The sequence below is a fragment of the Haliaeetus leucocephalus genome, unplaced genomic scaffold (genome assembly GCF_000737465.1).
Source record: "Haliaeetus leucocephalus isolate CR32 unplaced genomic scaffold, Haliaeetus_leucocephalus-4.0 Scaffold871, whole genome shotgun sequence".
Taxonomy (NCBI): Eukaryota; Metazoa; Chordata; class Aves; order Accipitriformes; family Accipitridae; genus Haliaeetus; species Haliaeetus leucocephalus.
In genome coordinates, this window is record NW_010973307.1 from 659,785 (window position 1) to 684,173 (window position 24,389).

The 24,389-nt window shown below is 39.0% G+C and overlaps 1 protein-coding gene across 4 annotated transcripts in view; it reads right to left on the reverse strand.

Moving 5' to 3' along the window:
• Window positions 1–231: 231 nt before the first annotated feature.
• The window catches only part of CDC5L (cell division cycle 5-like), a 35,694-nt gene continuing 11,536 nt past the window's right edge, over window positions 232–24,389 (reverse strand). For all 4 annotated transcript variants that reach the window (XM_010583095.1, XM_010583094.1, XM_010583093.1 and 1 more), the window contains 7 exons: window positions 23,520–23,682; window positions 21,940–22,104; window positions 20,212–20,292; window positions 19,608–19,853; window positions 16,732–16,929; window positions 2,476–2,688; window positions 232–721 (listed from right to left, as the gene is read on the reverse strand). In XM_010583095.1, the coding sequence (XP_010581397.1) occupies window positions 617–721; window positions 2,476–2,688; window positions 16,732–16,929; window positions 19,608–19,853; window positions 20,212–20,292; window positions 21,940–22,104; window positions 23,520–23,682 (1,171 nt within the window). In that variant the 3' untranslated portion in view covers window positions 232–616. The remainder of the gene's footprint in view (window positions 722–2,475; window positions 2,689–16,731; window positions 16,930–19,607; window positions 19,854–20,211; window positions 20,293–21,939; window positions 22,105–23,519; window positions 23,683–24,389) is intronic.

Genomic DNA, 24,389 nt, shown 5'->3' on the forward strand with positions numbered 1-24,389 from the left:
CCAGTATGACCATTTGAACATCTTGATAAAAACGGGAGTGTTTAGTCACATGCACAGAGAAGAATTGGGAACAGGGTATTACACGGACCACAATTATCCTGCACAGGTCCTTCCTATTACAAACTACAGTCCTGGAAAATGAAAGCAGCAGCAGGGGAAGGGAAGAAAGACAATTTACCAGAAACACGAAAGAGGCCTGGGGTAGGGGAGGATTCAATTTTAGTTAAAAGACAGGTGTTTTATTTCTTCATTATTTTTTAACATTCCAGGTTTATTCAAAAGACATTATTTTGCACACATGTATCTTACACATCTTAAGACTGATAAAACATTAGGAATAATGTGATAACCCTAGCAAATGAAGACATGGCTAGAATCATACCAGAGTGATTTTTTTTTTCCTTTTAATAAAATTTTGGACATTTTAATCCAATTTTTAGTACTGGCTAAAGCCATTCATACCTAGAGCATTTGGAATAGTCCATTAAAAGAACAAAACTTGACAAGATGCAAACAGCAGACTAGACTTGATTTCTGCAACTGATGGCAAAAGCTGCTGGAGAAGTATCTGTACACTTCAAAAATGTTACATCAGTGACAAATGGAATTTTGTGCTTTAATACTTTGCTTGAAAAGTCTCTTTGTCCAGCATGAAGTCAGCAAATCTCTGCTGGAGCTCCTTTTCTCTCTCCTGCTGTCGCTGCACATCTTCCTTCAGACACTGTAAGGAAAATGTAATTAAGCAACCAGTCAGTTTTTCCAACAGTCACAACCATGAAGATCTTTACCAAAGGTTATATTTTAGCTCCTTCAGAGGAAGGGGTCAGAACTGAGACAGGACATATTTAAAATAAGTAATTTTAGCAATAAATGTAAAACAGAGCAGTTGATGTAGAGTATCAGTATCACAGTTATCTTACTTCAAATGTCAGGTATCTTACCCTGTTTTTGACAGCAGTTAATACCAAATTCTTCAAAAGGAGAGATTTCAAATTGGAAACGTGCCACAAGCAGTGCACTGTATTTAACAGTTATCCATGGATTCTTCCATGAGTTTGTTCAAAACCTTCTTTGGGTAACCCTCCTAATTAACCCCGCATCCTGCAACAAGGCCTTCCACAGGCCTTCTTCCACTAACTACACAGTGCATGAAGGAGAACTACTGCTTGTTCTAAAACTGCCAGCTGCTAGTTCATTTGATCTCCCTTCACTCTTCTATCAGAAGAGACAGTAAATGTATCCTGAGGATTAGCCCTGAGTAAAGTGTCATTTACTAAAACCAGGTGCTATTAGTAGCTATTTAATATATTTTTACTGTTAACTTTCACTAAATCAATTAATCACTTCTGAGTTTGTTAACACATCTATCAGCATTTCTAAACTGTCTTCACAAAATCAGTTTTAAGAACTGATGTGTTTTATCTTTTTTTATAGAAAGTGGTTGAGAAGATTTGAGACTCAATGGAACCCTCTCTTCTGGAAGAAAAAAAAAAACAAAACAGAAACTGTGCTCAGATGAGTACTTATTTCTTGGAAAGCAAGCCTGGCACTGGCTCAAGCCTAGGACTGAGTCTTGGTTGAGGGTTGCCTTGTTAGCTGAGTAAAGTAGAGAAGAATATCCTGGAGATCCTTAAACTAAGAACAGTTTTTTTCTGAGACATTTTTTTCAGGTATATCAGTGTACCTGTTTCTGCTATTCCAGGCTGAAGTTAAGGCTGCTTAAGAGAAAGATACCTTCCTCCTCAAAGCCGTGCCAACCAGTTAGAGGCTGGTAAGGCGGGCAGTGTTATTCAGGAGCAATGGTCCAGATCACATGTGCACACGTTGTTAGCCAGCAACAGGACTGCAGGCAAATGGCCTGAACTCTGAGGATGGCTCAGAACTATAATTACAGAACAACTGCGCAGCTTCTGAAACCGAGCGCCATGTTTAAATCAGTACAATAACCCCATTTCAGTACTGGCTTTTCAAAAGTCCAGCCATCTGCAAGTCTCACAACAACCCTAGCTTCAGGGAGTAATACAATCAACATGTGAAAAAAAGAATCTCTTGTAGTATATACTGGTATTTGGTCCACTGACTTAAGGAAGTAGGAGGCTTTACACAAGTTTCAGATCTACCCCAAGTTCTAACAGTAATTAAAAACAAAACAAGCCAAATTAGGATAGACATGGAACTTCTGCCGATACGCATTGCAGAAGATTAATAAAATAAACCACACAAGGAAATAAAATAAAAACAAAGTTAAAAAACACACTAGTAGATTAGTCCCAGCTTCTAATATATATCACAGAATCTTTGATTTTGAAGTGAACGGCAGAGGAGTCTGGTAATAGCCAAAAGTATAATTTAAAGAAGACCATTAAAAACTTGATACAAACTCAGGCTGTGAACCTCAGAGCCCATGCATTGTAAAAACATCTTTTCCACAAAGTGCCTGTATTTGACCTAAGGTATTACATTTAGGAATCTCACCTCCAGTCTCCGAGGGATTGCAGCATCTTCATGTTTCTTCAGTTCCTCAAAAGTACGTAGCTCCAGATGTGCCTGTTCGATTTGGTCCCACAAATCATTCAATTGTTTGATGAGGCCCATTGCTCGAGACTGATAACCACCAAGCAAGATCTTCAGCTTCTTCTCCATCTTGGCAGCCCTCTTTGCTTCAGTTGTCATGTGACCTCTGTTTATCTGTCAGAAGGAACCCAAGAATTATTTTATTTATCCAGAACTCAAAAGTCAAGAGGAAAAAAAAAAAAGTAGTAGAAATATACCTGTGGAACTGTATCGAGTTGATTGAGTTCTTTGATTTCTACTAACAAACCATATTGTACATCTTACAACAACCTAGATTTCTGGATTAAAACCTTTACAATGAAGACATTATTCCAGGGGTGAAGTCCACTAGCCAAAACAGGGTGATGACACACTATATGAGCACAGCTTTATAGACAGGAATTGTTGCCATTGCTAAGCTAAGTAAGCAGCCAAGTCACATGATAGCTTGCTATGCCACATCCCACTTACACAGGAGACGTTCTTTGCCTTAGTAAATGAAAATTAAAGATATTATGTCCCTCCTTTTCAAAATTACATTCTTAATCTGCAAAAACAGGTACATCTTTCAGTCCCTCTGCCTATCCCAACAGGATTCATCTAAATCATATTCCATAAAGTAAAAAGGCAATCGGGAACACCAAGACAGCTCTGAGTCTGTCTCTCTGTTGCAGAGAACCATAATGAAAACATTTAGACTGGTCTGAGTGGCAAAGGAATGGCAATGTTTGGGCATGGAAGCACTGCAAGGAACAGCAGAAGGACTATTAGAATGGTAACTAAATCCTACCACATATCTGCATGCACTTTCTCAAGACAGTCATATCAGGAGACAAAGGACTAAGACTAAATCCTGATAACTCACAGAGGTGGGACAAGATGGAGACAGGAACTACTGTCTGTTTTTAAGAAGTATGAAAGGCAAATAAAATTAAAAAAAAAAAAAAGAAAAAAAGAAAAAACGCATGGTCACCATCCCCAGAAGAACCCAGGTTCCATGATGAGAACTCAACAGGTGGTGACCCTTCACTCCTGGTGTCATCATAAAGCATCTCAGACAGACTGCTTGGATTCAAATGTCTTGGTAGCTGAGTGCTGGACAGATTACTTGATTAAGTGTTCAAAGTCAGGTTGGATGGGGCCTTGAGCAACCTGATCTAGTGAAAGATGTCCCTGCCCATGGCAGGGGTGTTGGACTAGATCTTTAAAGGTCCCTTCTCATCCAAACCATTCCATGATTATGCATCTTAGTGTTTGTAAGCATGTGAATATGAGACTGCAAATAAGTGAAATTGGTTTTGTCTCAAAATAAAGTAACCTCACCCATCTATAAGATCTCCCATTCACCTTTAATACTTTGCTATAATGTTGCAACATTATTCCCTCCTGAGCCATACCAAAAACCTGGAGCTCCCCGCTAGCCTCTCTAGTAACACACTGCTTTTACACATGGCTTTTCCCTTATGGATCTCACAGCAAGAAGGTAAGATTATCTTTAGGTAACAAATACTGAGATAGCACAATGAATCAGCCGCCTAAGGTCAGTGGCAAAAGCCAGAAGCAAACCCCCACAATTTACAACCCAATAGCGTACACAACAGATATGACAAAGTGATGAGATTAAAATGTGGTATCTAAACCACAAAGCAATTGGCATATTAGACAAGAAGCTCTCCTTCCTGTATCATTCTGGCAAGCACTACCTGGCGCACCCTGGATTTAGAAGTCTTGGTTTCCCCAAAGTTGTCCACATCAGTCCTCGAAAACCATAATCCAGACATAATCCATAAACAGACGACTGATACAAACTACAAAATTTTGCCAACTGGGACAGAACGCAAATAAACAAGCATACTCATGTTAACATTTTATAAATGTTTTATATAACATTTATAAATATCAAAGGTAATAGAAGGCTTTGCATATTTTTATACATGTATTGGGTGGGGCAAAATTAAATGAGCAGTAAAAGCATGAAATAGCCATCAGCATTTTTAAAGCCTGATAGACGGCATCAAAGAAATCTTTTAACACCAAATCACAAACCAACAAATAACACAGGACTATACCACTGAGCAAAACTGTGGAGAGATGTAGCATTTCACATCTCTAAATATGGACATAAGATTCCTGGTTGGGTTTTTTTATGCTACTTCCTTTAAAAAAAAAAAAAAAACAACAAAACAAACAAACAAAAACCAAACCCCTTTTTCAGAAAACATTGTGTAAAAGATGCCAAACTCAACAAAAAAGGAATCAGGCTTCTCAGATTTTTATTTTTGCCACAGTTAAAAATATATTAGTGCAGGAGATAAAGAAAAACGTGTAAGTTTCTCAAGCGTTAAAATATAAAAGCCTAACTCGGAACCACAGTGGCTAAATTGCCACCTATCCTTGCCTCGTGTCTTTAAACATGAAAGCTTTGCTTGTGAACATTCTTACATACAAAGGAATTACCACTGATCAAACAAAAAGCAGCTTTTCACTGCTTTGAACCCTACAACTACCCAAGACATCATCTTTTACAAAGGAAACTAAACTCCATTGATTGGGAATGAAATACTTTCTGATCTGTCCTTTACAGTGGTGACTACAGTCACCCAGACAACCCTAGCCACTAGGACTAGTGCAGCCATCACAGTCTTATGCCCCAAGCTATTGCAAAGTTCATTTCATCAAGCTTTCAACTGTCCAACTTTTTGGAAGTACATTCTATTATACAGCTGCATGTTTCTGTAAACTGCCCTACTCCGTAAGAATTTATTCACTCATTTAAAACAGTTTTAGTAGGTGATACAGAGGTAAACAAAGTGAATGGTCAAGGGAGCAAACTGTTAATGGGTGAGTGAAAGAGAAATTTGACTTTCTGAGCTGTCTAGTTTGCTCCTGGGGAAAGAGATGCAGACTGCTATGCTTTTCAGATTCTGTTTGCAATGTAGACTTAAGCTATGCCCAAGGTGCTTTAAGCATACAGAAAGGCGCCTCTTTTTCAATATTTATATAAATCTAGAGAAAATTAAATAAATAGATTAGGGATTTGTGAGGATACTCTCTGATGGAAAAGTATGAAAGCTTTAAATGTCTTCACTGGTAAATAATATGCTATTACTGCAACAACAAATACAGCTGTGCGGTAAATGAACTATTTTCCAATTACTGTTTCTTGGATGAAAAATGTGTGTTGAGAGCCACTGACATTTAGAGATCATGGAATAGATGGATGCACAGGCAAACAGAATTTTGTTTGTAACAGAGGTCTAACGTAACAAAGATCGGTTGTCCCATGTTGTTTCACAGCATTAGAGAACATAGAGCATGCCTGGTGTGAAATCAAACTTCAATCAGAATGTCACTTTTCTAGAACAGGTCAAAAAAGTTTAGAAAAGTCCCACTATTCTGTCGTCCTGAGTGCAGATCTGCCAACAAACTAATTTTCTAATAAAATGTTAAACACCGAGTACCTGAGAACATGAAATACAGTTATAAGCGCTATCGCCACCATACAGAAAAGAGACTGGATCAGGGAACTGCGGTCAGAAGTCCTGAATTACCTGCACACTCTTAAGTATCACCAGTAGCAGCGGCAGTACTGGGTTGGTCTCGCACTTTTACACACTTCAGCTGGGATTCATTTTGCTTGGCTTTAGACATCAACATCTGAGCTTGTCACCCAAGGTCTTTCCATAATCAGGAAGGAAACTGGCAACTCTAGGGCATGGCTCATCTGATCTGGAGCCTCAGAACAAGACTGATCATGGCAGTGAAGTGTTCTTCACTGACTTAAGATGGGAGCACAGACTGCTTGCTCAGACGCTGTTACCTAAAGTCAAGTGGATCAATCCCACCCTAAGTGTGTCCTGTTCTAATGTATGAGATGTTATAAAGCATTTTTTTCCTCCAAGAAAAAACAAAGCCAGTTCAAATCTAATGATTACAGTATAAGACCCTGATTATTTAAGCACTCTTGAAATTTTCAATGAGAACTGGACTTAATATTTCCGAGTTGTTCTAGATATAGATTCTTAACTACTAGAGCTCCTTAGGTTGTATACTGCTATTCATCCCTTGCTTTTCTACTCCGTTCCTTGTCTATCTTGGATTATCATAGGCCTCACTGCTGTAAAAATTAGAATAAGAGAAAAAAAAAAAGCCTCCTAAGTATCTAAACCCAGAAATAACAGCCCTTTCTTCCTTCTCTGCTTATAGAGAGAAATGTGAACACTCACCACCTTTCCTCCTCCCTCCCAACTACAAGATTTTAGGACCTACTACAAAAAGGTCAAAAGGAGGTCTCAGCTTTTGTAACAAATACTATTTATTAAAAATTGCTGACTGCTGCATTAATGCCAACAACTGCATATAATTTTAGTTCAAGCTTCGTAAAATTTTAAGGCTCAGATACCAAGCTAAAAATTCCAAGCAGTTACGAGGAGGTGTGTTTAAACAGTAGCCTACATTATTTGCTTAAAGCTAAGAAATAGATTTCACTAAAATCTGACAACCATTTCCCCCCTGAACCTAGCAGAAAATGTAAAGACATTTGAAAGATTTCTCCACTTAGTTATTTATTTTGTACTGCTCCTTGGCTGGCTTTGGTTCCACTGACTTTTGTACCAGCTATAGCAAAACGAGAACAGCATGTACAGACATGGGGTAAAATGATATATGATGTAAGGGCAAGTGTGAGAGCCTCATCCCATTCCAGATCTCTTATGCAAAACCTTCCCTCATGCCTAGCAGAGTTGTGTTCAGTTTTCAGTACTACACTAGAGATCCAAAGAAGAGAAACCAAAACAGCAACAGACATAATCGGAGGTTTATAAAACATGATCTAGAAAAGGGAGACTGACTGAAAAAACAGGGTTGTTTTCTTTTTTTTCCTCTATCTAACAAAAATAGAGAAAATGAAGAAAGACACAACAACATGTTTTAAATATCCCAAAGTTCATTGTGAAAAATCAGTCTGTTCTTATGCCCACTGAGAAAGGAAGAGGGACTTAAATTTGGCAAGGAAACTTTAGATAGGAGGTTAGTTGTAAGGTTTAACTAAGGACAACAAAGAACAGGGAAAGACTGCTTATGAGAACAAACATCCACTGGGAAAGATTTAAGAAAAACTGACCCTAAGGAAGGGCTCAAGTGCCTTCAAAACTCCATTTTCACAATTCCTCATCTCACTAAGTCTACTGAGGACACCCCTCCTCAGTTCAAAGGGCATTTCTTCCCCATACTGACTGTTTTGTTTTCCTTCCATTAAATGTGGAGCTTCTGGTAATCCCTGAACAGCATTAAGCTCTCTTGTCTTCTAATTGATCTTAATCATCCCTGAAGGATAAAAAAAACATGGAAGAAAAACTGCTGCATGTTCTTACCGAAGCCATAGTCAAAAGTAAAACAACTTGTTCCATGATCTTCGAGAATCAACATATCATCATAAAGCTGCTTAGCTTGTGCAGAGAAATCCTTTACTATACCTTCCTTCCTCACCTCAGACCCACAAGTGGCCCTCCCATACTCAATTCTGCTGGCAGGAACTGGATTAACTTAATTTAAAATAGCAGGGTTTCTGAACTTGCCTCATGCTGGCTCAGTCAGTCAGAGTAGCTGGAATGAGACAATACACACTAAGGTGACAGCCTTCTGCCTAATGCCAGGTTCCACCGAACAGGTTCCACTAGCATTTCAAACCACCCCAGGAACAACGATGACCCTAACACTAGGGAATCCTCTCTGCACGTTTAGGTGATCTGCCTTTACAAGCTTGATGATGCACCCTGCCGTAGCATGTTTTTAAACAAAAATCATTAATTATTTAAAAATATTTTTCCACTTCCATGCTCTTGGACAGAATTCTCCATTTTTTGGCTTGAAACACTGTTTCATCTCTCTACAGTGTAACCAGGCAAGACTCTCTGTAGAGCCTGCCTCTTACCTCCGAGTTAGTAAAAGGTAACGGTCAACTCTGCTGGAAACTGAGGCTTGGGGTTACTATCAAGCAAAAAATTGCATTTCCCGTGCAGAACAATATGGGCTCAATCTATCAAACTGACATCAACACTAGCATTAGCTCAGTTAATCAGCTGAAACCACTCCATGGCTTGACACAGTTTCAGCACTTCACTGCGACACTGAAGATGATGCTTACTTAATGTATGAGGGGGTATGAGGATCACTGAGAAAAGGCGCTGATCAGTATCAGAGCAGCCGAAAAGGGACAGCGTGTATAACTTTCAAGAGATGACAAAGTAGGATTTAATTCTAATTGACTGGGATCACAAAGTTTTTCACGGAAAGATTCAATCATAGGTGACCCTCAAATTAAGGCACTGCTGGTATGCAACTGTAACTTCACAACTGAAACTAGACCAAATGTTCAAAGCTTGATGGGAATATAAAGCTACCTTTTCCCAAATTAATAGGGAAGCCTCAACATAAACTCCTACATTGTACTTTGTTATGTAGATCACATATCATTACAACTTACTGGTATCTACAGAAGGTTATTCTCTCCACTCACAGTCAAAACTAATAACCCAAGAGCAGTCTCCATGTGAACTATGTTTCAGCAGTTATGATGACTTGCCTTCAAATGTCATAACGCGAGTTGGTAGGACTGTTGAGTAAAGACAGTACAAGGTACATCAAGTGCAAGTGTTCCCACAGGAAGCTCGTAGCATCCAACTATCTAGAGCTAGAATAATCCAGAAAGTTACTGGATAACTTAGCAGTCACTGCTGATCTACAATGATGACACTAAAGCCCACTTTGAATATTTTTATTTGGGAATTGCTTCTAAGACTAGTAGTATTATCAGTGATACCCACATATCACAATGACAGTAGAAACATGTCTAGAAGAGCACAGTTTAAGAAGAAAACCAAATAATTTATTTTTACTAAGCTTTTCTGAAAGCTCTCTACCTCTCCCTGGAAAAAAAAAAAAAATGACAGTAAGATCACAGACAGCAACAACTACCTCAGGCTAATAGCTTTGATTAACTGTAAGCAAACATGGGTTACTGCTATGTCTGATGAGATAATATGGCAGCGAGCACAGTGTAATTACTTTCAAAAACTATAACTGCAAACCCAGAGTCCTTAGACTGGACTCTTCCAGAGAAAAGGCTAACAATCTTGTGGAAGCTCACACAATCAACAAGTTAGCAAACAGCCTGGTTCCCTCTCAATACATAGCAGAAGCCCCATGATAAGCTTGCAGCAGTCACTAGTACTCTACTCCAGCAGCTACTATTACAGAAGTATAAACAAAGCAAGTTACTTTGTGAGCAGAAATTCACACTGGCCCAACATTCACAGGTTCCGACACTGCTTCATATTAGGTCAGGCTTCAAAGAGCAACAGGTCTGCAGATGAGGTGGCTTCCAGGAAAAGGCTGTATCAATTTATACTTTTCTCAGTCCAAACACAATTTTCAACAGTGATGGTGTACAAAGGCCTTTTGCAATGAAGACCTTTGTCAATACTGAACTTTTTTTCCTAAGCACGTAAGTTCCCATTATGAACTACATTTCCAAGTGTGAAACCTGATTTCACCAACCACCACAGAGGAAATCAATGGGAGGGAAAAAAACTCCCACCATACTATGAGCAACTGGCCAAACTAGAAGTAACTGCTATGCAGTCTAAGCTTATTTTTAAAGAACTTTCTCATTGCTCATTTCCAATGTTTTGGCACATCCTGTACTGAGGACATGCAGAAAAAGACTTTTTTCTATACAAAAAGAGTTATCCAGCCCCCCCCAAATTATGACCTTAGAAGAAGGCTAGTACAATGGTCCAATTTGAAGACAAATTTGAGACTCATAGGCAAGATCACAGAAATAAGAATATGAAGAACCCTCTTATTAGTGTTCATCTGCTTCCTTCCAAAGGTCCCAAAGCAAGTCAATAGCAAGAGAACTGGTATAAAATCAACTAGTAGCATCTTCCTCTGAAAATAACTGTTTAACAGCGCAAGTATAGTTCTGTTTCCCAAAGCTGTTCCAATTGGCAGTCTGGGAAATATCACTGCTCTAAGAGTTGACTGATTACATTTGAATAAAACTAGACCTGCTTTCCTCCTTCCTGATCATGGTGATGAAGGTTTCAGGGAGATGGGGGGGGGGGGGGGGGGGGAGGGGGGTAGCTGCTAACTGCAAATGTAGTTTGTGTGGAAAAACAAGGATGTAATAAGTTAATTCACCTAAAGGACATTGAACAATGGGGTTTTTTGCCAGACTTCTAACAGGCAAAGATACAAAGCTCTACCTCGACTCAACAAGCTGCAAATGGAAAAGACAACTACTTTCCAGATAGCACAAGTACACTTAAAGATTTAGCAGTTTTAGGTAGTGATTTTCAGTCACAAGTCTACAAGTGCTTTGCAAATAAAACTACAAAGCCCCATAAGGTAGACATTACTCCTTTTCCAGTGACAGAGGAACCAAGGGAGACATTAAGACCTAGCTTTGTTTCACTGACCTGAGGTGCTCTAGGTGTCTCTGTAATAAAAAGAGAAAAACAGGAAACTTGAGAGGGGAAATTCAACTCTTAAGTGGGCCAAGCTGCTCTCAGGAGATGCCTCGTCTCTACCAAAACCAAAGGGAGCCTAAGGCAATTGCAGCTTTGTTTTAGTTAGGAGGCTACAATAAGGTGTATCAAATCTGAACTCATGGGACTTGCTCAAAACCAGGCAATGAATACACCTGTGCTAGAACGAAAACACAAGATTTGTGGCTAAATCCGTTTATTTTCTCTGGCATATTTTTTCTTACTGTAGACAGAAGTTATCCTTGGCAATACAAAAACTTTTATTTATTGCTTTTCTTAGTATAGGTTATGGGTTACCTTCATCGTGGATCTCACAAATATTCCAAAATTCTGCAAGCAAAGATGTGATGTATTATAGCTAAGCTGATCTGATATCCAGCTACTGTGGAAAGGGGTCGTCTTCTTAATCTAAAAATAATTTATTTTCTGCCAATTCAATGAACTGATCCAGATTACCACAGAGTTACAAGAGCACTGGTACAAGGTCAGAAGTAATGGCAGGGGGCAGCTGGAAAAAAATAAGTAGCACTGACCCTTTTTGGCACAAAAGCGTCCTAGCTATAGTACAAACTGCATGGTAATCATTCTGGTAAACAGTAAAAGTGTTTTCACACACAGGTAAAGACAGTTCTTAAGGGATCTGCCATATACCTGTGCTACCCAAGAGAAGTATATACCCTCCAAAACTGCTACGCTAAATACATGTACTCTGATGATCAACTGTACATTAAGCAGAGATCAGACACCCCAACAGTGGTCTTGCATTAACAGTCAGCTCTATGAGATTCTGAAAAGCTTGACAGTAAAGACCACTGATAACCCTCAGTTGTGATCCCCTGATGCCAACTACATTCCCAACAGGCCTTATTAAAAAAAGCGTATTCCACAAAGGCAATGCAGTACAAATGAATATATGTGACCATAAAAGCAGACTACTCAGGGATTCCACCACATTTCAGTTTTATGGGTAATTTCTCTATTCTTAATCTTATAAATTCTCTTATTTTCTCCAAGTGTTTCACAGTAATAGAACACCTGAAAATCCAAAAGAAACTGCAACCTTTAGAAGCATGTAAACTAGAGAGAAACTAAAATACAATCTCTAATAAACTAGTAAGTGATACACCTTGCAGCAGAGTATACCACAAAACTCTAGCTAAGCAGCTGGTTTTCAATGTAAATTAATTCAGAAGACTTTGAGCTGCAACCAAAAGCAAAAATGGACACTTCAGTCTGGTAAATTACCGTCTTTGTGTATCTTGGTTATTGCAAAGAATGGATAATTTACTATGCTTTACGTATACAGTGTAACTAGAGCTTCCTCCCCTGTAGACTTTCAATAGTGTTTATAATTTAGCAATCAACTGAAATGATGACATTAACTACCACAGTCCTCAAAAATATTTGTATGTTGCAAGCCAACATTATGAACTGTCTTCAAAGGAAAAGTAATGTTGGCAGGAAGTTTCTGCATTACAAACTACAAAGGGAAGCAACTAGCTTGTTAAATAGATGCCTCTACCATCTCATTTCATCTGATAAGGTTCCTAGTTTAACATACATCTTAGGTAGGAATGCTTTTCTTTATAAACGTATTACTTGGAAGAAGGGAGTACAAGGTATTGCAGAGAACTGAAGCAGTTAATAAATGCAACTGTGAGCATCAGAAAACTCCCATTTCTAAAATTACTACCCCTGCAGTGTAGCCTAGCCTTGAACAAATATGCTAGACTTTTAGAAGCTACTGGAAAGATCAGAAAATTCCACCAGGATTCAAGCAAATCTAAACTGTACCACAGACACATAGGAGGTCACAGGGATTCACTTGCATGCACCTGAAACTCTCCATCCGTAATGCAAAATAGTTCATATACTAATCCTGTAGCTCTCTTAAGCGACGTTGAAGTAGCACACTCAGAGTCCAAAACCATCAAAATAAAGGAGAAGTGAAAAGTACTACTAATACATAGCAGTACATTCCAATATAAAAACTATTGCTGAGTTGTGCATTACTGCTGATGATGCCTGGACAGGATATCTAGCCAAACAGAAGCTCTCCACAACTGCTCCACTTTGCCTCCTCAAGTTCATCAATAACAGCACAAATCTGTTTGTGATATCACCATCAATTTCAGAAAGATAAATGTCATGTCAACATATACAAGGCTGCCACCACTAAATCACCCAGGCAGTGAAAACAGGCCCATTAGAGAAAGACGACTGTCCACACCATCAATCCACCCAGTAATCTCCGAGCAATGAAGACAGCACTAGAAATAGCTGGCTTTTTTGCACAGGATCTGCAGGGTGTTAGCAGTCCCATATGGAAGTATTAGACAGTGATTACTCGATGTGCAGCTGTCTCCAGCAAATATCACTAAACTCTCATGGTTTTTTCGTAATGATCTTAGTGCAATATGAAGGGGAAGAAGCAGCCCCAAAAGCTGACCAACATCAGTTTCTGTTGCTGGCAAACTCCATTTTACAGTTTCTACTCTTCTCTCAAAGGAAGTTAAGAGTACAAGCAAGTATCTTGGGGTATTGAAAGCTGAGCTAATATCCCTGCTTTTCATTAAGGTTGTCTGATACTTCCCATTAAAATATCTATTTCAACTGGTATTGCTTTCAGACAATTTTCCCTGGAAAAACATTAAAATGAAGGTGGGTTTTGCCATTGCTGAGAATGGGTTAGGAAAAAAAATAGTTGCTGTGTTTTTTCATTGTATATTTTTTTGTTCATTAAACTGCTAAACTTTTTATTTATTATTTTAAAAATTATTCAGCTGGTGACCTATACTTAGAAAACTGTATGTGTATATCTTGGTTTTAAGAAGGGCCTTTTAAATAAGTCAGGCAACAGAGCTGCACTAAACTGCATTTTGCACACACTTGGGAGAGATTTTCAGCTCAAATTTAACTTTGCGAAGAGTCCACCTGCACTCAACAAACAGTGAGTTGTGAAAGGCAATGCCGTACTCTCACTGCACCTGCAGCTGGGGGGGGGGCACAGCAAGCTCTGCTGGCCCTGGGTGCCTGACTGAATTGGGGTGTGTGGTATTTTGAACACATACACAAGCTTGCTCTCTCACTTTCCTATAAGTGCAGGAATTAGCCTTGTCTAGCAGCACTCCAAGCTCCCAGCTAACCTGAAGAGATGCAGCTACATTAGCAAGACATAGAGTCTCATGATCACAGCAACTGATAGTAGACACAGCTAGCTGGATTTTGTTAACTGTCTTCCATGGAGTCCCATGCAAAGCTGGTAGCAAATGAAACCCAATTTTTTTTCTTGGCAAGACTTCCAATTTGTATTTTGCTTCCTGGGTGACTGTCCTGTGACTACAGAGCAAGGAGAACTTACAGAACAAACAAATACAGCAGGAGTTTGATGAATGGATGACTTGACCTTACTTTCTTTGCTTCAATATCCTTAATAAGCATACCACCACCAACTACTCATTTAAATATCGGGAAGAGATGAACAGAAATCAACAGCACAAGAAAGCCCACACAGAAGTAACCAATTTAGACTGCAGAAATAGTGCACAGCATAAAGGCACAGGGCCACACACTAAACAATAAAGAGAAAACAAAATATTCAATAGCTACTCATTAAGCAAGTACCATCCACCCTGTGCAGTAAATGAGTCTGTGGAAACACTAGGCTGTAATCATGAAATTAAAGACTGTCTCATAATGCATATGCATAGGCAAATTACGACTGCCAGAGTAAGGCTGTTTGTGCATTCCCTAACTTTTGACTGTTTGACTGTGCAACTTCAATAATGCAGTTCTAATGTAGTTTTGGGCGTAAGATATTTAAATTTCAAAAGCATTTGTACACAAATTAGGTACAGCCCTCAGATTGCTGGCATGATGCCAGCCCAGCCCCTGCTGCCATGCAAGCTGGCTGCTGCTGTGCTCAGATACTGGTTTTGTGAAACCAGAGCAGAGCAGAGCAGAGCGTGTGAGAGCAGGCAGCATTGGGCAGGGCAATGGTGCTCTCTGCTGGGTGAGCAGCAGCACGGCAAGTGCTCTGGCATCAACGCTGAACCACTCGGCTACTGGGCTACGTGCAGGTGAACTGCTCCTGGCCCGAGCAGTTGACTAACAACTGTGGAGTCCATACCTGGATGACATTCTTGACTGACAGACCTTACAAAACACACGTTCACGCTGTATTTCACGTGTATGAAGCAAGTGAAAATTCAGCCTCTCTCTCATGTTATTTCTGTGGTAGTAGCTGTTTGAGGAGGTTTACTTCTAGCAACAGTAGCTATGTTGATGTTAAATACAGAAGAACTTTTTTTTAAAAGTTTCCTTTTACCATGGAAAAAAATAATCTGATGCCTGCATAATTTAAAGAGACTTTTAGGCTAAAGTGGTGTTTTGGAAAACAGTTAATGACTTACTGCAAGTCTGAACAAACACATGTGCTGTGGGAAGAAACCATTTAAAACCAGCTTACTTTTTATCACGAAAGCTTTATATTTTTGTGTTTTGTGTGGAGTGTTTGGGTCAAACTCTAGAGAGGGAACAAGGAAATTAGTGTCAAAGGGTTTGAATTTCCTTCTTAGTGCACTATCTCAAATGATTTCCTCTCCACACACAACTCCCTCAATCCCAGGACACCCTACCAAATCTTAATGCCTCATAGAGTTAAGGCCTGTGACTGTTGCATTTTGAATAAACCAATGCAAGCAGGTTGACACTGGAGAATGCTGTACTCTACAGCTCAGCAGAAAAAGATGTAGTTTCAAGTTCTTGGTCCCTTAGTACCACTGCCCTGCCATAGTACTCAAACTGCATGCAGACAAATTGGTAAGACTTTGCTATCTGAACTCTGATGTTTTGTACTTGCAGAAAATATTAGTTACACAAATGCACAACAGCAAACTCAATATTTGAATTTAAAATGCATTCATAAGGAAGCCTGCTATTTCCTGATAAAGTGGAACTGGATCACAAACATCCATTGCTTTCTTTTTTTGGAGGGAATCACTGGAACTGGTAGAGGATGCCAGTCTGGCAAGAATTCAGGACTATCCGGACCTTCATGTATGTAATAGTCAGTCAGAAACCAAAGCTTAAGTTGGAAAGGGAACTTGAGAGGAGTTTTGGGACAAAGACATTGTTTTTAAGCATCCTCCTCTGAAGTATCTCATACTGGCTGCTATCAGGGACAAAGTGCAAAACTACAAAGATGAGGTATCTGATCTGCTAACAGCGGAGAACGAGAAAACAGTAAAAAAATCCACATGGAATTAAGAAAGAGCAGAACCTGACCTTCTCTCCAGTTGAGAATAAAGTAGGCAAGATAGGCAGCGTTACAGCTAATACTGCAAAGAGAAACTGTGTGTGGGAATACTCTAGGGATATTTTAAGAAAACGAGGAGGATGAGAGAAGGTGATTTAAACACCTCAGGAACATCTATGAACTCCCCAGGTGAATTCCTCAACAGCCTTTCCAAAGGAGTCCCACCAAAAGACCTGAATGCTTTATAAAATAACCTGTAACTCTTACACAGAAAAAAACCAAAACACATGGGGAGACACTAAAAAAAAAAAAAAAAAAAAAAAAACAAAAAAAAAACCGCAGGTGCAAAAAGCAGAAAAAAGTGACACTGACCTCAAGCCTCTTTTCAAGTGACTCTATCCTGTCTTTTTTGCTGGCCAGGTTAGCTCTTGTGTAGCGGCTCTGTCCAGGCAGGTATAACACTTGGCTGTAACATTCTTCCCACACCTGGTTATAAGCTTCACTTGAGAGCTCTCCATGCCCCATTCCTTGCTTTACCACTTCCATCTCTTGTGCCAGTAGATCCTGGGCCTGTTGGAAATGATGAGAAATAAATTGCAGTTACAATACACAGGATACAAGAAAATTCCTCTTCTTTTCAATCCTTCAGTGTGCAACTCATGGGGGCGGTTTCTCTTTTCATACTAAAAGCTCACCATCAGGTTAAGCTAACTATGAAATCTAACACAGATGCTGTGGATTATAAATGAAACCCAGGCTAGAAGGCTACTCACAGAGCAACTATCCCTCATTTTATATAATTTGGCCAAACCTGACATCACTCTTCTGTAGCTAATGAAAGCTGTGGCACAGCTAGATACTTCATCTTGCTGCAGAAGAAGAGATAAAAGCAAGGACCTTGAGGGGAGGGAGTACTGTACAGACAGAAGCAGCTGTTCTATGAAACAAAAATCACTTTTCATTTCCTTTTGCTTGCCCTTCTCCACACAACCTAGAAAGTCAACTCTAAATGTTAACGGGTGAGCGGTATAAGCTCCACTGCAGGAAATACTACTCTGACTTTAACTAACACACATTGTGTTGCTAGAGAACTACTAGTGAGATAGGAACATTCTGCCGTTTCCAGTTTAGTTTCCAAAGTAGCTTACAGTGAACTGAAAAGATTCATGTTGTTCTCACAACTCTTAATATTTTTGACAAAGAGCCTGGCCCACAAAACTCCATAGGCACCCAAGTCCTTCCAATTTTATTTGTAACTAAAAAATCTTTGCCAATCAGGACTTCATTGGTTTTAAGCACCTGTCCGCTCTTTCAACAGGATTTATATGTGCACCAGAAATTTCCGTATCAGCAAGCAGACATATATTTTATAATAGCATATTGCCCAGGAAGTAATTCAGCTATCACTAGATTAGATGATTCCAGCGATACCAAGGAAAGGAAAATTAATTACTTGTCCTTGATGGTCAAGACAGATAAAATAGGAGTACTCTAACCACACCTGACAAAGCTAACTCTTATAAAGGTTCACTTTCAATTAGCCTCTATTTGTACACTGTGAGGAACTACTTAGGGCTATTTAGTTGTGGCACCAAAACAGTTCCACAGCTTTAAGAGCTCAGCATACTATGCTTAGCACCACTGCTAATCCTTCCCAAAAGAGCACTACACATCAGGAAAAGAAAGGAGCATTTTTATGAAGGGATTTTAGTAGGAAGGTGTTCTAAAAGCAAATGAAGACATAAAGGAAAATAAACAAGCCCCAGATGAGAGTGCAGAGATAGGAAAACTTCCTGGTTTGAATTTGATTTTAGACAAAGAGCGAATATTATGCTGAATGTTAGAGAGCAAGCAGGAACAAGGATGCAAAAAACTTCTGCCCATCATTTAGGAAACAAAATTTCCAGGGACTCTGAAGAAAGTTTCCACACAAAAACTACTAGACTGTGTAATAGTCTCTAAAGGGAAGTGATAGAAAAACTAATTCTCATTGCACTTCAAAACAACCAGAGAAAGCACTCAGAGTGTTCCTAAGGGAACAATCTGACACTGGCAGGGCAGTGAAATTCATGATCTAACTGTATTTTCCATCTTTAGCTTCTCCTGCTTAGAAATCTTCAAGTATAATTTTTCATTTAACAGCAAATTGGAAGTACATACTGTTCAGTGCTTCTCATTTTAGGCTCTTGATTCATTGGTCAGATATGGTCAAGGAGATGGATTTAAAATCTGCTTGTATATCTTTAGAGTCACTTTAAAGTAGTAGGGGATTTAGGTGTACAGATAGCACAGCTATTGTCAGAATGAAAGTCTTGGATAGCAGGAGTCTGCATAAAACAGATGACTTGGTGGCACATGATTTTGTCCTTTTCGCTCATTTTTATTCCTGTAAGCATTTGGTCAAAGGTTACTGGCACGACTTCACAGGTGAAACTCTTTGAAGAGCTAACCACAGCACTGTGTGTCTGAACTGTCTATCTGTCACTTGGCAGCGAAAGGCAACATCTGTAGCTGCTTAAATAAATGAACAACCTGAACCGGAACCCTTGGTAAAGGACTGCTATTTAACTTGGGATTACAATGCAAAACAGGATGGAGTGCCTAGACAGCCTACTCATTTCATCCAGCAACAACCCATTCTGCCTATTCAGTGCTTTTTAAGCAGGTATGCTTTAAGATCAGTTGCCATAGCCCAGCAGTCTCTGCACTAGCACAGCTCTGTTGGATCAAGCTTGACAAGCATAATTAAACAACTTGATTTACTGCTCCAAGTTATAAGCTGGCTACCGCTGTCATATTTAGCCTGCACTGCTATGAAAAAAATGCTTAGTAATTCTGGATTAACAAACTACACAGGCAGCAGAAGGCGGTATCACACCTAGTTAAAGTCTCAATGATTTAACATCAATTTCCAGAAACAGCAAAGTAGAATTTGGTAACTGCTGGGGTATTATAGCTCCCACCCTTACTTAAAACGATAAACAATCACACCACATTCAAAATTGTATCCAAAAGACAATGTCTCTGGACAAATACAGCATCCTCATCATTCTGCTGAGTGCCTACATTAACATTAGCTCACAGGAAAGAGAATGTGCACTTGAATTATCCTTACAGGTCTTCATACAACCCTCTGGAGATGTCCCAAGCAAAGTCTGTGCAGGCTTGAATCCACCTGTTTTGCAAGATTACAGATCATGACACAGAGAGATGTTAGGTCACTGCTAATTAGGCCACACAGTTCTCACCTTCTTGAGATCCTCTTTGGAGAACTTCTCATAAGGATTTTGTTCCAAGTAAGCCATATGTTCTGCATTGTTGCTTCCAAATCCTGGGCCTTTCCCCTTCTTACCACTAGGCTGTTCTCCAAATGGGTGGTGTAAAAGATCAAAATGAAGCATAGTAATCATCTCTTTCTTTATTAGCTCTTCACTTTTCTGCAAGTCTGTTAGAGGTGGTTCCACATTTAAGGGTCTCAGTATTGTTTCATTAACCTGCCCAGGAATAAAAAAAAGTTCATAAGCATCATATACACCAAAGATCACATTAAATTCATATACCTCCACCTGAGTATGAATTTTATATATCAGCTAAACCATGCAGAACAGGTGCCAAAATCCCTTGCGGTGTGACACACATACAGCAACCTGAACACCCAACTGTGCTTTCATTTGTGCATATGAAATACCTCATGACAATTTCCCTGTGAAAGTTTCCCATAGTGCTAAAATCAGCACACTCAAATAAAGATTTCATTCTCTCATGATCTGCTTAGACTGTTTTCCTCCTATAATGGTTAAAACCTTTATTTCTGTTTTTTTTTCCTTAAAAGCCAATTTTGTTTCTACTTACTTCTGAGGGCCGTGGCAGATTCTTCTGAACAGCTTTGTGCATTCTCTTCAGTTCCTTTGCACGCTCTGCATCTCGGAGAGCCTAGGCAAACAAGCTAAGTGTTACTCCAGCTACTGTAATACAATCAGATTCTTCCTAGAAATGTATGATATGAAAACTAATTGATTGCTGCAGCAAAGATTCCTTAAAGACTTCATGTTATGAAGCCAGAGACAAATAAAGTGATGACATCATAATTTACTGTCTCTAAAATAAATGGGAAGAGCACAGCAGACTAGCTCCAAGAGGAGAGATCCTAAAAAGTCATTTCCAGTCATTAAATTCTCCTTCAGCTTTAACACCAGCAGACTTCGTTCTTTACAAATTTTTCCACATCAGGTTTGACAACCGCTCTAACTCTCCAGACACGAAATCTACCATGAAAAGAAAAACTCTTAAATTTGCAGCCAGGACTCTATTTGTCCTCTTCAATAACATAAAGTAACTACTTCACTAAAACAATACTTGTGAAAGTGTAAACACATGAGATTTCTCTTTACACTCCACTTCCAGGCAATAAATAACATGATAAGGCACTGCTGTCTAAAACTTCAGAAACAATGACCAAGATCTTCCATGTTCTAATCCCAGCCATGTCACACCCTTATTTGAAAGGCAGGATGCTACTGTCTTGTATGATATTACAACTCAAATTCTTTTATCTGTTCTACACACATAAATTATCGGTATTTATTCAGACTTTTTATTAGGGTGTGTATGCACAAGATATGCATATATATGTATATAATGTGTTCCTCTCCAAAAAGGACATGCTAGGAATCAAATTCTGGGAAATGCTTATAGTATTAGAAGACATCAGAGCATAGGATTTTTCAAAATATTTTGTTCACCTGTCAAAGCACAGTCATTGGCAAAAACCCCTCTGAACCCAAAACCCCATTTATTTGAAGGTATATAACAAAAACAGATTTGCATCACAAAAATTAGGGTAAGCATTAAAAGGAAAAGAGACTCTTCTTATAAAGAGAAAAACGTAAAGTGTCTCTAATTACTGGCCAGTACAGCTATTTAACCAGCAGAATTTATGCTGGCATTTTATCCAGCCTTCCTTGATTCTGAAGCAACACAAAACAAAAGAACAGGGACCCATTCACAACCTGGCTGTCTGGGTAATCCTGTGGTACAAGTCATACAAAAGGGACCAACTCACTGCATAGCAGATTTCTATCTGTGTGCTATCAGTCTGCCTGAATTTGTATACACCTGTCTTACAGTTCACAAACAGTAACTTTTAATGAGAGACTTGAGAGAATAACCTGAAACTGGGGTAAAAAAAAAAAAAAAAAAGAAAACAACCAAACAAAACCCCACAATTCTCACATGCTTAATATCAACCACATACCTCTGTAGAAAAATGCTTTCAATTATATTTTTATCTTTTGGGGGACAAATGCAGGAGGTAGGACAAAGACACTCTTAAGAGAATTCATCATAGAAAATGACATGTGATACATAACATTAACAAATTAAGAAAAGAATTGAGAGAGAAAACTGATTTAGCCTCTGTGTGTGTATACTCTGATGGCAGCAAAGAAAACAGGTACATTTTACTTTGTTATCCTGTAGAAGCTGTACCACTTCCACTAAACAGGTATGAAACTATGGGAACCATACAAGGAACACATTTTATTTTAAACAAAAGGCACTATTGGCATCACACACACCTACCTGCTTGCGGGCATCTATATCAGCAGTATCTTCTACAAAGGCTTCATCTACTTCATGTTCCTCAAGTTCTTTTTCTGCATTTTCAGGCAAAACAATCTCAAAGTCGTTCTTTGGAGCAGGAAGGGCCATGAGTCCAAGGCGCAGGTGTTCACGAGACTCTCTCTCCTGTTTAGGTAACACTAAGATATAATGCTTCTGGATTCATGCACTAAGTTCCATTCATCTACATTAACAGACACGAACAATATACAACTAATATCATCTGGCCATCTTAGTCTGCTACAAAGCCAAGAGAAACAAAGTCTGACAAAAGAGGCATGTTACTAATCCAGGCTGGCTACAGACCACCACCCAAGTTTATGCACTATTAAGGACAGAAACTAAAAAAAACCCAACACACAGCTTTCTTAAAGATAGCTAATCAAATCATCAAACAGGCTGAAATACACTCAAGTAAAACAACAGCATGGCACCTTTGCATCCCAGTAGTTTCAGTACAACAGCAGAGACTCATATAAATACCTTTGAAGAAATTGAAAATAATGTGAAAATGCGTCCACACTAACGATGGACACAGGGGTATTTGCAAACCTAACAGGAACTTTTCTCCTTGCAGTTGCTCACAAATCTGGGGATTGCAGCACTGTACGAAAATCAGACAAACAGCACCAGATCTGGAAACCAGTGGAGTCCAGCAGGAAATTGAAGCCTCAGTTTTCCTTCTAGCAGCAAAAAAACTTTTTACTATAAAAAGGCTAAGACAGAACCAAAGTAAGTATAAGGACATCAAATAAGCCTTGTCCTTCGAGCTAAGAGAAAATCTGAAATTCTGAACTTGAAGAGTTATTTTTGTGAGAAGAACATGCCAGAAATTTGAAGTGGATATCCTTCACTAGCCCCAAAAGAAAAATGTCAATAGCCCTGGTGGGAGATATCCAAAGCCGCAATTAAGGCTGCAGAATCAGCCACATAAAAGGAGTTCCCAAGGTGCTACCTATTAGGTATATGCCCTTTTATACCATGTCTAATTGGCAGGGTACATCTGGCTGAATGTCCAAGAATGGAAACATCTGTTGTCAAAGGCGATGAAAGAATCTGGATGGGACTCAGATTACTGGATATCTCAAAACCAAGTGCTCCTAATGGCAAAAATTAAACTCCTTTAGCTCAATGTTGTCAACACGACAGACTGATGAAAAGGTCCTGCAGGTAAATCGGGAAGCCAAGATGACGAGGGATTTGAGGGCTGCACAGGATTGCAAGAAAAATGAATCTTTGCTCCAGATATATTTCCTGCTCAGCTTCAAAGATACAAGTAGGACTGAAACTTAACTATGTCTTCTTTGATAAATAGCTTTAGAGTGCTTTTACTGAGCACACTGAAAGCCAGTCTAAGTGGCAAGATTTCTGTTCTTTCAAATAAAGATTTGATTTTATCAGGTTATGAGTATAGACCTGTAGAGAAGTGGTAGAAATAACACTTGATTTTATCGTAAAATAAAACTCTGTTCAGGAGATGAGAACTAAAGATCCTGAAAATTAATAAGAGCACTGGTTTCCACTTCTTAAGTACTTCTTACCATTTGTTTTGCATAAGATGGGTCACTGTAATCTGCCATTCCCTCTTCTGGGTTGATGTTCAATTTATCACGCAGTGGAGTTCTACCAGGAGTTGTACCAACCACAGGTTTAGGAGTTAGTCCTCCACGAGGAGTTAAGCCTTCTGGTCCATGAGAAGGTGTTCTAGAGAAAGTGCAGATACGGTAATTTATTTTTTTCCCTAAAGAGCTCTACTTACAAAAGTCGGAACGCTGCAAAAAGTTACATAAATACTGTTAATAAATTCAATCTAGATTTTCTTCCTGGGAGTCAGTGAAACTACAATATGCAATTAGAAGAATCAAAAAAATAAATTGTTTAAACCTGTCAAGGTGTAACCAAGGACCTGTCAAGCTGAAATCTAGGCACATCATTATGTTAAGAGAAGTTTCAGGAGCTACATCAACACAAACTCCCACTGCTACTTTTGAGAGAAGAGATTATCCAGTCACCAGGCACTATTCTGGGATACAGTCATCAGGATTTAATTGCAAAAGCTCTGATTTCCCTACCACCTGTGGCAAGTCATTCACTCTGAATTCATCTGGCTTAACAGCTGTCCCATCTTACAATTGAATGAATCACTCTGAAGATGCCTCTTTGCTTTCACTGATTATTGAAGGAGTAATTACATTACAATAATTACTTTTAAGCACTTAAGATTAGGCAAGACAGATTAAGTTTTAAGATTCTGTGGGCCTCAGTTGTTTTTCCTCTAGACTGGGAAGAAATATCGTTCTCTATCCCAATAACCTACTACATGAAAGGCGTGCAGACATTGTCTTGGATATAGTCACAAGTTTTCTGTTGCCAACTTATAATGAGGTTTCACATAGTGATGATAATAATAA